This window comes from Mandrillus leucophaeus, unplaced genomic scaffold (genome assembly GCF_000951045.1).
Source record: "Mandrillus leucophaeus isolate KB7577 unplaced genomic scaffold, Mleu.le_1.0 Scaffold342, whole genome shotgun sequence".
Lineage (NCBI taxonomy): Eukaryota > Metazoa > Chordata > Mammalia > Primates > Cercopithecidae > Mandrillus > Mandrillus leucophaeus.
In genome coordinates, this window is record NW_012103610.1 from 1,213,864 (window position 1) to 1,230,726 (window position 16,863).

At 38.9% G+C, this 16,863-nt stretch overlaps 1 protein-coding gene across 1 annotated transcript in view; it reads right to left on the reverse strand.

Annotated features, from left to right (window-relative positions):
• The window catches only part of ACAP2 (ArfGAP with coiled-coil, ankyrin repeat and PH domains 2), a 180,351-nt gene that overhangs the window by 16,279 nt on the left and 147,209 nt on the right, over positions 1-16,863 (reverse strand). The window contains exons 12-20 of the mRNA XM_011988964.1: positions 16,614-16,665; positions 15,096-15,196; positions 14,381-14,486; positions 7,663-7,871; positions 7,270-7,339; positions 2,886-2,977; positions 1,081-1,265; positions 569-673; positions 92-184 (exon numbers count right to left, since the gene is read on the reverse strand). Of these exons, the coding sequence (XP_011844354.1) occupies positions 92-184; positions 569-673; positions 1,081-1,265; positions 2,886-2,977; positions 7,270-7,339; positions 7,663-7,871; positions 14,381-14,486; positions 15,096-15,196; positions 16,614-16,665 (1,013 nt within the window). The remainder of the gene's footprint in view (positions 1-91; positions 185-568; positions 674-1,080; positions 1,266-2,885; positions 2,978-7,269; positions 7,340-7,662; positions 7,872-14,380; positions 14,487-15,095; positions 15,197-16,613; positions 16,666-16,863) is intronic.

A 16,863-nucleotide genomic window follows, 5' to 3' on the forward strand; every position in this document is an offset into this window, starting at 1 on the left:
TATATATATATATATAATCAAGAATAGACATTTACCACATGCATTTTTAAGCAAACAAAACCAATTAACATTGAGTTTCATCAGAACTCACCAGGCTCATATAAACTATTGGCTGACACGGTGGAGGGTAAAGATTCTCTTCCATCATCAGAGCTCTGCTGAATTCCACTGTCATTACTTTTGACTGTTTTAAAGAAAAATTAACTAATGATTAAAGTTCATGCCATTTAGAAAACAATCTCCCACAAACAAGGTTTTAAAATGAGCTCTTACACATCAACATGAACTCAGGCACCACGAGTAGAATGCGTTTAATATAATTTTAACCCTTTTCAACACTTAGCTTATCAAGATATAAATCAATCACAAAACCTGAAAATAAACTTATTTTCAGAGTTGTAACACATCTCATTACTCCATAATATGTCAGGGGTAGTAAAGAGCTTAATTTATGATATGACTGTAAGAATGTGTAATTCTCAGACAATGGGTAACATCTACAGAGATGGCCACACCGCACAATGACCACTGGCACAGACTTGGAATGCTCCACAAGAGTAGTACTTACTACTACGCAGTTTTGAAGAAGTATCAAAGTAGGAGAAGAGTGAATCTAGCTCATCAGGACAAAACAGAGACTCCCGCCTGGCCTCGTCGCTATTTACAGCAATCACTGGGGACATGCAAGTTAGCAAAGCACAAAGCAGGCCATAAGAAGGGAAAAGGGCAGGAAAAAACGTTACTGGGAAAAAATTTAGGAGGAAAAAATAGGAAGGAAATCAGGTAGTTAATCAGATACTTAGGGCTTTTGGAATGTCAGGTTTACAATTCCCATCTCCCCTTGCATTTTAAGCAGTTTTATTCCTTAGAATATACGTATTACCTAGAAAGGTGAAATATTATGGCATTTTTTAAAGTTAACTATTTTAAAGACATAGAAATTCAGTTTTTCTTAGAATATGTAGAAGGGAACAGGTTTTTAACATTAAAAAATATGACAATGACTATTAGTTCAGGGATTATAAAAGTGATCTGAGCTTAAGAAAACAGCTATAGACACAGTAAGAAAGTTTGCAATACCTGAACTTTGGGCAGATGCTCTGACTTGGTCCCCTGGCCCAAACTTAGAAATGCTCAGCCTCTTTTCTTCAGAACTCTTAGAGACAAACTTTTTTTGCTGCTCAGGAGGTGATAATGATATAGAATATTTATCCACAAATTTCCTCTCCACATATTTTGCTTTGATATATGCCTCCTTCTCCTGTCTGATATACATAAAAATGTCATGATGTTGTGCTTAACCTCTTAGCATGGCTAATACTAAACAAACCATTATATACTGAATATATTCAAACAAAGTCACTGAATGTAATACTGGTTAAAACTGAATCTGTGACATTATACACATATATATTATGTTTTCCTTCCAAATACCTAATGAACTATGATTTCACACTCAAGTGAAATATAAACAATAACCTAACTGAAAAATCACAAATATTAATATGATACTCTTCCTTTCTCTTAATTTCTGTGCTATTCATTTCTATACTCCCCTCATGCTTTTTGCAGAGTAGAAAACATCACCAGAAAAAAAACTTAAACATTTATAGAAAGTAACTTTATTTTCATTTTTACTCAAAGAAATAATTTCACATACTGAACTAGCACTACTGATGGCCATAATTTTTCATAAGACCACTTTAAAACAACATATAGCATTATTAATTTAAGAAGAAATAAAATAAACTTCTAATTTATGATACCATCATAAAATGCCATATCTGTTCTATATTTTTACTTATATCTTCTTAAAAAGTTTAGGTCTTTGGTTAAAATAGAAGGCTATTTCAAGGTCTGAAATAACAGTCTTGTTTTAGCAAATAATTAAGATTCTGATTTAAATGATATTGGTTTAGACAGCAATAACTTTCAAATACAATTGGCCATACATAAAGACTTAGAATGAAATCAGTATCAACAACAATAATCATGTGCTTTGCAGGTACCAACTCTTAGCCACTGCATTCAATGAGCCCTCCTTATACAGAATTGGAAGAATAATTTCAAACACAGCAATCAAGTACTCTCCCCTTCCGGAGGCACACTTCGCATCTTTAGTTCTTCGATATTATAATGACATGCATAAACTATGTGATTAATAAATCTTTGCTAAATTAAGTATGAACAATGTAAAATTATCCACTGTAGATGAACAGAAACTTGATCCTTAGAGACAGTAATGAATAGATTACCCCTTTTGGAATGCTGCTGCCGTGGACAGAACTTAGTTCTGCTTTAACTGACTGTTAAGGGTTTCTACATTCCTATGTAGAGCCCTAATTTTTTTTTTTTTTTTTTTTTTTTTTGAGATGGAGTCTCGCTCTATCGCCCAGGCTGGAGTGCAGTGGCGTGATCTTGGCTCACTGCAAGCTCCGCCTCCCGGGTTCACACCATTCTCCTGCCTCAGCCTCCCGAGTACCTGGAACTACAGGCGCCCGCCACCATGCCCGGCTAACTTTTGCATTTTTAGTAGAGACGGGGTTTCACCGTGTTAGCCAGGATGGTCTCGATCTCCTGACCTCGTGATCCGCCCGCCTCAGCCTCCCAAAGTGCTGGGATTACAGGCGTGAGCCACCGCGCCCAGCCTTGTAGAGCCCTAATTTTTAAGCTCTCTCTACCCTAGAGACTATCATTGATTATATGTTCAATACAATATAATTATCTAATTAACATACTGAAGAAAGAGATAGCCAGCATTTGAACAGAAGTGGCAATGACTGCTTCTAAACACTTTGTCTCAATATTGTAAATCAATCACTACAGTGAAATAAAAATCATAGCTATATTCCTAATTAGGGGGAAACAGACAAGTGAAATAGTACCTTTGTCCTGGTTGTGGTTTCTTTATTCCCATTTTTTCCACATTAGCTTCATAAACTCGATTTATAACATCATTCCCCAACTCACACATAAGCTATTTGGCAAAAAAAAAAAGAAAAATAAGCTATACATTAAAGACCTTAAAATAAGCTAAAATTTAAAAGTCCTTTAAGCAAGTACAGTTAACTAATTCCCTTGCATATTCTATAGTTGCTTAATCTACAAAGAAGTTTTATGTTAAAACAAAATGAAACAAGAACTGAGAGTAATATTATCACTTTGCTGTTCTTCACCAAACTACCTCCCCTAGAAGATGATCAACCCCACCAGAGTCATTCTCTCTCTCTACATGTCTATCTATCCACATATCACAGCTATTGTATCTATCTCTATGTCCACAGTAAGGCAAGAAGTATGACAACAAAGCATTATCTATACAGTAAGTACTAGCCAGTCTTAGGACGGTAAGTTAAAAATTAAGTATCTATTCTTTTCAGTTTTCATGTCTAGTTCCTAGAAATATGCAAATCTATCAAATTTACAACTTTCTGGTAATTATTTTTGAACGTACCTCTTTTTGGGTTGGGTTCTGTCTTCAGATAACAAACAACTCCTAGTCATATGTTCCAAATTCTTTTAGATTTTCCTTTCCATCTGCTACTCACCTCTTTAATTCTGTTCAAGCTCTCCTTGCCTCACTAGTAAATTGTATCTCTACCTTCTTGGCTAATCTTATTGCTTCTAGTTATGCCCAATTCCAGGCTTGACCACAAAAACAAACATTTTTACCAACAGCAGATCACCCAAACCATTTCCCTGAAAAATCATATGTAGGTAAAAGGGACACTAATAGACATTAAGATGACTTTACCACTATCTAGAGAATAGAGGTTAAAGTATTGGGACAGATGAGATGTGGGAGTGGGCAAGGCCTGGGATGAGATAACAAGAGGATTAAACTGCTCTCTGGACCCAGCGACAGGAGTAAAGTCTGGGAAGAGCACTCTCACAGGCAAGAGAATGGTTTCCCTTTTTCTCCTATTTTTATTTTATTTTATTTATTTTATTTTATTTTAATTTTTTTGAGACAGAGTCTCATTCCATCACCCAGGCTGGAGTGCAGTGGCGTGATCTTGGCCCACTGCAACTTCCACGTCCCGGGTTCAAGTGATTCTTCTGCCTCAACCTCCCGAGTAGCTGGGATTACAGATGGCCATCACCAAACCCAGCTAGTTTTTGTATCTGTAGTAGAGACAAGGTTTCGCTATGTTGGCCAGGCCGGTCTCAAACTCCTGACCTCAAGGATGATCTGCCCACCTCAACCTCTCAAAGTGCTAGGATTACAGGCATGACCTACCACACCAGCCTCTCTCCTTTTCCTTAATCATGAGCCCTTTTGAGGTTCCATTACTTCTATGACATCCCCCTTCTGTCATTTCCATTTATTCCTTTTTTAATTTTTTTTTTTCCGAGATGGAGTTTCACTCTTGTTACCCAGGTTGGAGTGCAATGGTACGATCTCGGCTCACCGCAACCTCCGCCTCCCAAGTTTAAGTGATTCTCCTGCCTCAGCCTCCAGAATAGCTGGGATTACAGGTATGCACCACTACGCCCGGCTAATTTTGTATTTTTAGTAGAGACGGGATTTCCCATGTTGGTCAGGCTGGTCTCAAACTCCAGACCTCAGGTGATCCACCTGCCTCAGCCTCCCAAAGTGCTGGGATTATAGTCGTGAGCCACCGTGCCCGGCCTTCCATTTATTGTTTCTATTATTTCTCCCTGTCACTTTCTTTCCCCTCGTCCCATAGCCCAGCTACCTCTTAAAAATCTTAAATGTGCTAATTCCTTCTTTGACCAATTATTACTCCTAGTTTTACACAGCATATTTTTCATTTTTAAAGTAAAGATACTAATTATTATATACAAAGTCTTCTTTAAAATCTGCACTGGTACTGTGAGGCATCACTGAAATTAGTAGCACAGAAATCAACCTTATTTACAAGAAATTCAATGTAAGGCAAAGGAAAAATAAGAAAATGATGGGAAAGGAAAGGATCTTTCAATTACTGATGCTAAGAAAGTTGGCTGCGGATTTGGAAAAATTGGTTGGATGTGGTGGCTCATGCCTGCAATCCCAGCACTTTGGGAGGCCGAGGCAGGTGGATCACTTAAGGCCAGGAGTTCAAGACCAGCCTTGGCAACATGGCGAAACCCTGTCTCTACAAAAAATACAAAAAAAAAAAAAAAATTACTCGGGAGGCTGAGGCAGAAGAATCACTCGAACTCAGGAGGTGGAGGTTGCAGGGAGCTGAGATTGCACCACTGCACTCCAGCCTGGCCGACAGAGTGAGACTCCGTCACAAAAAAAAAAAAAAAAGGAAAAAGAAAAAGAAAAAAAAAAAGGCTGGGCACCGTGGCTCTCACGCCTGTAATCCCATCTCTTTGGGAGGCCGAGGCAGGCGGATCACAAGGTCAAGAGATTGAGACCATCCTGGCTAACACTGTGAAACCCCGTCTCTACTAAAAATACAAAAAATTAGCCAGGCGTGGTGGTGGGTGCCTGTAGTCCCAACTCCTCGGGAGGCTAAAGCAGGAGAATGGCGTGAACCCGGGAGGCGGAGTTTGCAGTGAGCAGAGATCGCACCACTGCACTCCAGCTTGGCCGACACAGCAAGATTGCCTCTCCAAAAAAAAAAAAGAGAGAGAACTTGGAAAAACCTATCAAGAGTTAGGCACACATTTTTTATGTTAAATAAATTCACAATATACTATGATTAAAATTTGAAAAATATTGTCATAAAAATGAGTGAATTAAAAAAAATAAAAAACATTCTATTTTAAAAAGAATGGGAATTAGTACCTGCTTTCTTTTTATTTTGGAGAGAGTCTTGCTGTGTCGCCCAGGCTGGAGTGCAGTGGTGTGATCTCGGCTCACTACAAGCTCCGCCTCCCAGGTTCAAGTGATTCTCCTGATTCAGCCACTCCAGTAGCTGGGATTACAGGCATGTGCCACCAACCCCGCTAATTTTTGTATTTTTAGTAGAGACAGAGTTTCACCATGTTGGCGAGGCTGGTTTCAAACTCCTGACCTCAAGTGATCTGCCCACCTTGGCCTCCCAAAGTGCTGGGATTACAGGTGTGAACCACCACATCGGCCACAATTTTCAGAAAGAAACAAATGAGTATATATTCCAACCCTTAAACTCATCTATTTTCTACAATATGGTAAACTAGATGGCAGGAATTAAAAGGATTATACTACTATTTCAAATTTTGTAAATCTTATCAGAAACCTGTAGTGGTCTAAAATTATTTATGACATTTTCATAGATATAAATTCTTACGGAAAAAAGGAAGACTTGGTATGATGACTCCTAACCTGACAAATGTAAATTTGCAAGTCACCCTATGCTAAAACAACCCAGTGGGGTCAAAAGCTTTACTAATCCATCATGAAGTTTAGTACAGCAACAGACCTCTTATATATTTAATAAGAATCTAATCAGAAAACATTAAAATTAAGGCATAGAATCTGAACTAGGCCAAGGGTAGTGACTCACACCTGTAGTCCCAGCACTTTGGAAGGCCAAGGTAGATGGATTGCTTGAGCCCAGGAGCACGAGACCAGTCTGGGCAACATGGTGAAACGCTGTCTCTACAAAAAGTACGAAAATTAGCCGGGCATGGTGGCATGAATCTATGGTCTCAATTGCTCGGGGGGTCTGCAGCAGGAGGATTCTTTGAGCCAAGGAAGTCCAGACTACAGTAAGCTGTGATGGCACCACTACACAGCCTGCACAAGGGAGCGAGAAGACCCTGTCTCAAGGAAAAACAAGAACAGTGAACTAACCTGGAGTTAAGAGTGCTATATACAAATGTAGCCTTTTTCTTTTTTTTTTTTTTTTCTTGAGACGGAGTCTCGCTGTCGCCCAGGCTGGAGTACAGTGGCGCGATCTCGGCTTACTGCAAGCTCCGCCTCCCGGGTTCACGCCATTCTCCTGCCTCAGCCTCCCGAGTAGCTGGGACTACAGATGCCCGCCCCACCTGCTGGCCAATTTTTTGTATTTTCAGTAGAGATGGGGTTTCACTGTGTTAGCCAGGATGGTCTCAATCTCCTGACCTTGTGATCCACCCGCCTTGGCCTCCCAAAGTGCTGGGATTACAGGCATGAGCCACCATGCCCAGCCAAATGCAGCCATTTTTAAAACTTACAATGAAAACACCAGATTTGCCAAAATAGCCTCAGATATGTTTCAATACAATTTAGCTAGCATACATTGTCAGCATGAAGAACTCATACATTTGCAAACCAAGATTCTAAAATCTTCACTTTTATGTGAAAATATGAAAATTTTAAAGCAAAATTTTTTGTTGTTGTTGTTTTACCTTTAAAAGTTCCGGCTCCCAGGTGTCTAAAGTTAAAGATCGTACTTTTGAAAAATGAACCCCAAGACTCCTAAGTGGAAAAAAGACGACCGCATTACTATCAAGTCTCCGTTTACGTATTTGTGCAAATTCTTTTTTAATGTGACACAGGCTCTAATAAAGCCCTCAACATACACAGATAGGGACATATCTTCTGTTTAGTAATGAATGATGAACCAAAGTCCTCAAAAGCTTTTACAAACCAGGATTTTAACCACTTCTTAAAAGGTACAAAGATACAAACTGGTGATTAAATTAGGGAAGTGGAAAAGGGCAGCTAACAAATGAAACATGACCATTTCAATCTGTGTTTATCCAAAAGAAGAAATTCTAATCCTGGACAGGCCTACCCACCGGTGAATTCCGGAGCACTCGATACACAAGGTGATGCCCAGGTTGATGCTGGCCCACCGTGGATCTGCCAGGCCACAGTCACAACAGCTGGCATTGCCAGGGATACACTGGACTCGCTGAAGCGCACTTTCTCCTTTCAATAATTTCTCTTTTGACTCACTTCCAGAATCTAGGCTTCCTGTGGATGGAGATGATTTCTTATCCAGCTTCTAAAAAAATTAAGAGTTACTTGTTTTTCTAAAAAAAAGATTGAAATACTTTGTCACACACTACATGCTCCAAACTAAAGCTTCCAATCAATAAATTAAAGGCCTGTTATAAGCATAAGCCAGGCAATATTCTAGCTAGAAATTCAAGGATAAAAAGAAGTAGGTTCTTCCACCAGTGAACTTTTATTCTAGTGGGGAGAAACATTGTAAACATTTAAAATTATATATAATAAATGACACAAGGAACATATGTACAGAAAATGAAGACAGAGAGAAAGGGGAACACTAGTTTAACATGCAGAGTGGAGACAGAGGTAATAGGTAAGGGATTATTAAAACTCAAGAATGAAATAAATTATTGTTTTATACCACACTTTTCCAAGGTGTTCAATAAACTTTAAGCTAGTCATTTTTTTTTTCAGACTTCTCAGGGATAAAGCAAGTTATTTTAATTACTACAGTGAGTAACTGGAAAGGTATGAGCTTATATAAATACTAAAGAAGAGATCAACTACATAATTATAACTACAGAGTGAATCAAATATAGAACATATAATGTTTAAAACTTCAAGGGATATCAGGTAAAAGAGGAAAAAAATAAAAGATAGCTGATTAACAAAAAGCTAATTTTTTGGCTGACAGCGGTGTCTCACATCTGTAATCCAAGCACTTTAGGAAGCTGAAGCGGGAGGATCACTTGGGTCCAGGTGTTCAAGATCAGCCTGGGCAACAGAGCAAGAGCCTGTCTCTAAAAAATAATAAAAAATAATATGCCTGGGCACAGTGACTCACGTGTGTAATCCCAACACTTTGGGAGGCTGAGGCGGGTGGATCACTTTAGGCCAGGAGTTCAAGACCAGCCTGGCCAACACAGTGAAACCCTGTCTCTGCTACAAATACAAAAAAATTAGCTGGGCATGGTGGCACACGCCTGTGATCCTAGCTACTCAGGAGGCTGAGGCATGAGAATCACTTAAACCCGGGAAGCGGAGGTTGTAGTAAGCCAAGGTCATGCTGACAGAGTGAGACTCCAACCTGGGTGACAGAGTGAGACTCTGTCATACGAGTGTAAATACATACATACATACATACCATACAAACATACAAATTAGCTAGGCATGGTGGCGCACACCTGTGGGTCACAGCTATTCAGAAGGCTGAGGCATGAGAATTGCTTAAACCCGGGAAAGGGCTGTTGCAGTGAGCCATGCCACCGCACTCCGGCCTGGGTGACAGAGTGAGACTCCATCATACGTACATAAATACATACATACATACAAATTAGCTAGGCTTGGAGGTGCACACCTGTGGTCTCAGCTACTTAGGAGGCTGAGGCATGAGAATCACTTAAACCCAGGAGGCGGAGGTTGCAGTGAGCCAAGATAATGACACTGCACTCCAGCCTGGGTGACAGAGTGAGACTCCATCATATGTATGTAAATACATACGTACATACATACATATGAGCTAGACATAGTAGGACACACCTGTGGTCCCTCAGGAGGCTGAGGTGGGAGGATTGCTTGAGCCCAGGAAATCAAGGCTTCAGTGAACTATGATCACACCACTGCATTCCAGTCTGGGAAACAGGGCAAGACTCTGTCTCCCCACCGTCCCACTACATGGCCATAATGACCAAATACAAAGATGTGGTACTTAGATCCTAAACAAGGACAGATATGGTCTATAAAAAGTCTTCTGGTTTAAAAAAATTTCAGGTCGGGCACAGTACCTCATGCCTGTAATCTCAGCACTTTGGGAAGCTGAAGTGGGTGGATCACAAGGTCAGGAGTTCGAGAGCAGCCTGGCCAATATGGTGAAACCCTGTCTCTACTAAAAATACAAAAAAAAAATTAGCCAGGCATGGTGGCACATGCCTGTAGTCCTAGTTACTTGGGAGGTTGAGGCAGGAGAATAGCTTGTACCTGGGAGGCAGAGGTTACAATGAGCAGAGGTCACGCCATTGCACTCCGGCCTGGGCGACAGATCGAGAGTCTGTCTCAAAAAAAAAAAATAAATAAATAAATAAAAAAATTTCAACCTTAACAAGCCAGTATATTAGTAAAGAATCAATAAAAATGCAATTTGGCTCTTGTCTTGCCCTTCTTGAAAACTCTATTGAACAGCCATTAGACAGGACCACGCAAGGTAAGAGTGTGTACACAGTATTCTAGAGAGGATCGAGCTGGATGAAAAACAGAAGCATAGCCATGCGCAGGCTGTCAGATCCCAAGAAGGGTAAGGAGCATGTCTGCATAGGGAGGCGGCTCAGCAAGGGAAGCTGAAGCCTGAGTAGGGAAAGGAAGGCTGCGAAGCAGGAGTGCCACCTAGTGTGAGGTGTCAGAGTCTGATGGAGCAAGAGGGCACCCCACGCAGAGCTGGGAGGACAAGGTTAGGGCAGGTGGCAACAGATACAGAATATCGGTTACATACGGGGGATCAAACATAAAAGTAAACATGTTAAAGACAAATGGGAGCCAGATTTCTCAACACAGAGAAAGGAATTATTGATATGGAAAAGGAGAAAACCAGAATGAATCCTATCAAATCTGGAGATACCAACAGGCACACTAATGGTTTTCAACGTAAATGAATGTATTTTTAAAAGATGTAAATACGTATATGTGTATACACACCCAAAAACTTATTTTGATTTCTAAACACCATTCTCTGCCAAAAGTTCATTTCAAAGCACCTCCTCAACAAAATACTTATTACCTACAAAGTTTAAAAGATTAATCCTACAGTAAAGAAACCCACCAGGACACTCCCTGAATCAAATGATCAAAGTTAACATCACCAGTGGGACAAATCAAAATCATGTGACCCAAGAGGATAAAGTGAAAAGAACACAATATCATTTATGTAACATTCCTGCCAAATTGAGGGACATTCTACAAAACAACTAGTCTTTAATTTTCGAAACTATCAAGATTAAGAAGGTCAAGGTAAGAATGAGGAACTACTCCTGACTGAAAGATTAAAGAGACGTAACAACTAAATGCTATCTATACTTGTAAACTAGATCTTTTTGCCATGAAGAACGTCATTAGGACGATTGCTAAAACTTGAATGATGTTTGGAAATTAAATGGTAGTCACGTATCGATGTTTATTTCTTGATTGGTGGCTCTACTGTGATTATATAGGAGAATGTCCTAGGTTGTAGGAGGTACTCATTAAAGTAATGATGCAGGCCGGGTGCAGTGGCTCATACCTGTAATCCCAGCACTCTGGGAGGCTGAGGTGGGCGGATCACTTGAGGTCAGGGATTATGACCAGCCTGGCCAACATGGTGAAACCCCAGCTCTACTAAAAAATACAAAAAAAATTAGCCAGGTGTGTTGGTGTACACCTGTAACCCCAGCTACTTTGGAGGCTGAGGCACAAGAATCCCTGGAACCCAGGAGGCAGAGGTTGCAGTGAGCTGAGATTACGCCACTTCACGTTGGCCTGGGCAAACAGAGTGAGACTCTGTCTCAAAAAATAAACAAAAGAAAGTAACGATGCAGGACAGGTGCAGTGGCTCAAGCCTGTAATTCCAGCACTTTGGGAGGCAGATGCGGGTGGAGGCAGATGTGGGTGGATCACTTGAGGCCAGGAGTTCCAGACCAGCCTGGCCAACATGGTGAACCCCACCTCTACTAAAAATACAAAAATTAGCCAGGCATGGTGGTGTGCACCTGTCATCCCAGCTACTCGGGAGGCTGAGGCACGAGAATCACTTGAACCCAGAAGGTGCAGATTGCAGTGAGCTCAGATTGCACCAATGCACTCCATCCGGGAGGACAGAGAGACTGTCTCCAAAAAAAAAAAAAAGCAATGATGCAGTGATGTGGCATCACGCTGGCAACTTATTCTCAAAAGGTTTGGGTGAAACAGTTATTTGTTCTGTACTTAGAACTTCCCTGTGGGGCTGGGCGCAGTGGCTCACGCCTGTAATCCCAGCACTTTGGGAGGCTGAGGTGGGTGGATCACCTGAGGTCAGGAGTTCGAGACCAGTCTGGCCAATGTGGTGAAACCCCGTCTCTACTAAAAATACAAAAATTAGCTGGGCGTGGTGGTGGGCACCTGTAATCCTAGCTACTGGGGAGGCTGAGGCAGGAGAATCGCTTGAACCTGAGAGGTGGAGGTTGCAGTGAGCCGAGATCATGCCCCTGCACGACCGCCTGAGCAACTGAGTGAGACTCCATCTCCAAAAAAAACTTCCCTGTAAGTGTAGGATTATTCCGAAATTTTAAGAAAGAAATATTTGTTTTACCAGAACATGTTTGATAATGAGAATTAGCTAATGAGCAACCATATAAGGAAAGAATGTCAATATTATATACAGAAATCAGGTTGGTTCATTCCCAAGTTTTCTCTATATGCTAATGTTTTTGCACCAAATTAGAGAACTAAGTACACAAGCACAGCATAACTTGGGTCAGCCACTCCAAGGAACACAGCACTGAATATGACACCAATTCACAAAAGTATTAATAGGAGGAATGATGGTTTAAGCAGGACAGTTCAATCCTATTGTCGCCGCCGCCCATCTCCATGCCACTAGGGGACTGACTGCTCTCTACACATAAACACAATGACAAAGTTATCCTCTGGAGGATTAAAACAGAGTGTCTCTGGATCGACTTCACCTGAAACGTGGAAGCCAGAGGATTAAATGAACATACATACAATATGCTAAGATACCCAGTGCTTAGCTCCCCACCAGTCCCTCACACCTGTGAGGCGAGATCAGTGAGCCTTCTCCGGGAAATCACACCAGCCGAAAAGACTCAAAAAGACCCTGACGATGGTTGTTCCTCAACAAATGGTCCAGACTTAGGCGAAGGCCACAGTGAACAAAGTCCTAATTCTGTGCTCAGAGCTTCCAAAGAAGTTTTTAGTGCCTAACGTTTATGATCAGATAGCCAAAGGAAGTCTTTAATGCAATACCTCTCAACCTTGGTTGTTTATGGAACTAACCTAGACAGCCTGTTAAAGTATTGATGGTCAACTCCATCAAGTGTTCTGGGGTGGTACCTAAGCAATGGGGGCTTTTTAAGCTCCCTGTGTGATGACATCATAGTATGCAATGATGGTGAAGAACCACAGCTCTAACACTGATTCCATGAAAAAAGAACAGGTCTGTATTTATAAACAGTTAGTGAACAAACGGAGCTCTTGGAAATTAAATATGTGCTAGCAGAACTGAAATATTCAATAGAAGACTTGAAAGATTAACTGAGAAGATTTCCCAGAAGTAGAGCAAAACAACACACACGGACACAAAAATAAGAAAACCATAATACCAATCCAGAAAATACAGAGAGACTGCAGAGGAGAAATACAAAAGATCATTAATAAGAAAAGCTTCAACATCAACACTGGAAACTAAAAAAAAAAAAACAATGCTGTTAAAATTCTCAAGATTATTTCCAATCTTAAAATATCCAGCCAAACTGCCAATCAAATATGAGGACAGAATCAAGACATTTTCAGACATGCATGGAATCACAAATGCCTCATTTTCAGGAAGCTACTGGAGAAAGTACTTAAGTTTTTCTTAAGAAGGAGAAAGAGACGGGATACAGGAAAGAGAAGAATCTCCAGAAATGATTTTGTAAGGAAATTCCAGACTGACAGCCATACTGCAGGCTTAGGGAGCAACTGGTCCAGACTGGAGACGTGTGATTCTAGAGACAGACATACTGAGGGCTATCTTTGCCAGCATGCCCTTTGTCAATGTTCCCATCATTTGTACCCAGACAAGTTCACATAAGCTTGGCTTCTGGTCCACTTCCCGCTTTCATCTCTACGTCCTTCTGCTTGGATCAAGTTAGTCGCCCCCCACAATCCCATGCCTGAAAAGGTTGTGCTTTGATCTATATTTGGGAGCTGGAAGTTGGCCACGGTAAGTTTTGAAATACAGTTTAGAGAAAAATCGATTCCCCATATTCCCGACAATTATCTATCACTAAGCCTATGCCACAGTCTTGCCAGATGACCCAAAAGTGCTGAGTTCCATTTCTCAGGACTCATTTACTCACTCATTGCCTTGCCCAAAAGACTTTCTTAGTAAGCTCTTTGAGAAATGAGGCCAGACTATGACCTAAGTTTCCACATTCACCTTATCTTTTTAAGGGGCCTTCACCTAAGAGTCAATATTGCGCTTCCCTTTTTTGCTTTCATTCAGTTATAAATACCTTTCATGATGATTACTTTATTTTATAATTAACTAAAATGGCACAATACTTTGGGGGAAAAAAAAACAGGGAAATACCTTATTCCAATCTGGTTCATACATTCAAATATTAAAACAAACATACATTCATAAATACTGAAATAAAATGGCAAGTGAAATCAAGAGAAATAAAAAAGAAATCCACATTTTAAAAATAAAACTCATTTCAATTACATAAAATCATCTTCCGTAAAAAACGATGTTACATATAGTCACATAACATTGCAACTAAAATCAAGAATTTTGGCAATATATTATTTGGTATTGCTAATACCTCTACTAACCTCTGATTCATCACCCTTCTCTCTATAAGCAGTAGCAATACTGGTCTGAACAGCCTTAATCCATGCCTGGCGCAGCTTTTCGGAATCTGCCTGGAGCATACAACTTCTAAAAGGAAATAACATATTTTCTCAGACACTCAGTTAACGCCAAAAACACCCTATAAGCTTTGTATGTTTTTCACTTTGCTATTTAATAATTTTCTAGCAAAAAAAAAAAATATATAATTTGTTGAAAAAAGTTTTTATTTCATGTATCTTTAGGGCAAAGTATGTTGACGAAGAAATCAAGGTGCCAATGAAACAAATTATCTCTTAAAAACAAATAACCCATCCCTGAATATTTAAAAAAAAAAAAAAACTCTTAAATTTACCATATAAACATAAAAATACTCATTTTTTTTCTACTGGGTACAAATATAAAATGATAGTTATCAAAGAAACTCATATGATTTTAATTCATCATCATAATAGCTAAAATTTTCATATGAGCACATAAATCACCTTTATGGAATTAAAGAATAGGATAAATGGTAGAAGTTACATAAATATCTGACTATATCTGTAACCATTAATTATTGAAATTTATTTTTAAAACTTTTTTTCCTCTTTAGCACAGAAAATTACAGACAAATGCAAATTCCTCCACTCTGGGAAGTTCTTTAAGACAAACTATAAAAACATGAAAGCAAATCACAGATCCTTTAGAACCACTTACTTTGTTGGTGAGACCACCTCAAAGCAGAATCGTCGCTCTATGTCTTCACAATGTTTCACTGTGCAGAGCCTGAGGTCTTCAACTACTACAGTCGGATTATCCTACAGGGAGGAAACCACATTTCCACACTTTTCCACTTAGGTTTTAATACTACCAATAACAAAATACTTAAAAATATTACTTGGCATAAGCGGTCTAATTTTTTAGACACAGATAGGGGTTATCAATATAGACATAAAAGTAATTTTGTCCTGTTAATAATTGTATCTACCTCATAAATTACATAGAGAGTAAATGAAATGGTTTACATATAAAGAGACTGGTCCAACAGTTGATACTTTAGTAGATTCTCAATAAATGTTAATGTTCTGCAGCTTTTCTTCCATTTTCTTTCATATCCACTCTCCTGGTCCCCACTCACATATAATAAAGCTACTTTCCTCCAAAAGAGAAGCCTTTATTCAGTCAAGTTTTAAATAACTCAAAGAAAAGCTACAACTTCCTAAAATACCTAAGTGAATCAAAAAGATTTTATCACTTTCTACTATTTAATACCAAGTTTATCAGAATAGAAGAAACCATGAACTAATTAGCTGATTAAACGGCTTCTGTCATACACACCTGCTACCATAGAACCTTGCAAATAAAATTTCAGTGTCATCTCAAGAGTAGAGATTTGAAATTTGCAGTTTACAGAATGTCATTCAGATAATCATTAGTTATGAGAATAACTAATGATTCATTCTTTTGTTTCTAGTTATTTTAATATTCTCAACTCACATGTAATCCCAATGTGACTTTCCCATAAATAATACTTCCTCATCCTTAAAATAAGGTTCAGGAAAACAAACATATAAAACAATATTAACAAATTTAAGGGGTTCTATTTAAATTACTTTCAGCTTACATTTTAATTAATGTAATTTTTAACCATTCTGTCCTATCACCTTTGGCCCTATTGTGACATTATTTAAAAGGCATCCTCTCTTTCATCTTCAAAACAGTGGTATGGAATGGCAGTGTTATTTCTGTCATGCACTAGACAAAGATACATTTAAAGAAATAAAAGTATGCTGTATATTTCAAAATAGCTAGGAAAGGAGATTTGTAATGTTCCTAAGACAAAGAAAAATGTTTGAGGTGATTGACGCCCCAGTTACCCTGATTTGATCCTTACACATTATATACAAGTATCAAAATAGCACATGTACCACAAAAGTATGTACAACTAATATATACCATTTAAAAGCTACCAAAACATTTTTTAAAATCCTGTGACCCAGAAAAATCCATCTCAAAGTGAGGAAGTAAGAATTCAGGATTCAACATCACTTTGCTTTTAAGAATGAAATGTTGAAATTTTCCACCCTAGAGTCCTCTTATACCTGCTCAAACAGAAAACTAATAATTATATTAATTTTACACACATGAGTATTTATAGACTTCAATGTTTACCAAAACAAGAAGATAAATAACTGAAATTGATAACTCATTAGGTTTTCACTTATTAACACCTACCTTAAATTTTTTCTGGTAAACCAACTGATTATTCTGTATTGAAAACCAGCGCCTACAGAAACACAAAATAGATTAAGTTTTCATAAACATAATTTATTTCCATTGTTGTTAGAAATGAAATATTTGAGAAAGCACTGGAAATCACATTGTGGTAATTATGTTTTGAGAAGTGCATTGTATTATTTTGCTTTATATAAACTGATTCTAATATGGGAAAACTATTGAAAGTAAAAAACAAACGTTTTAAAAC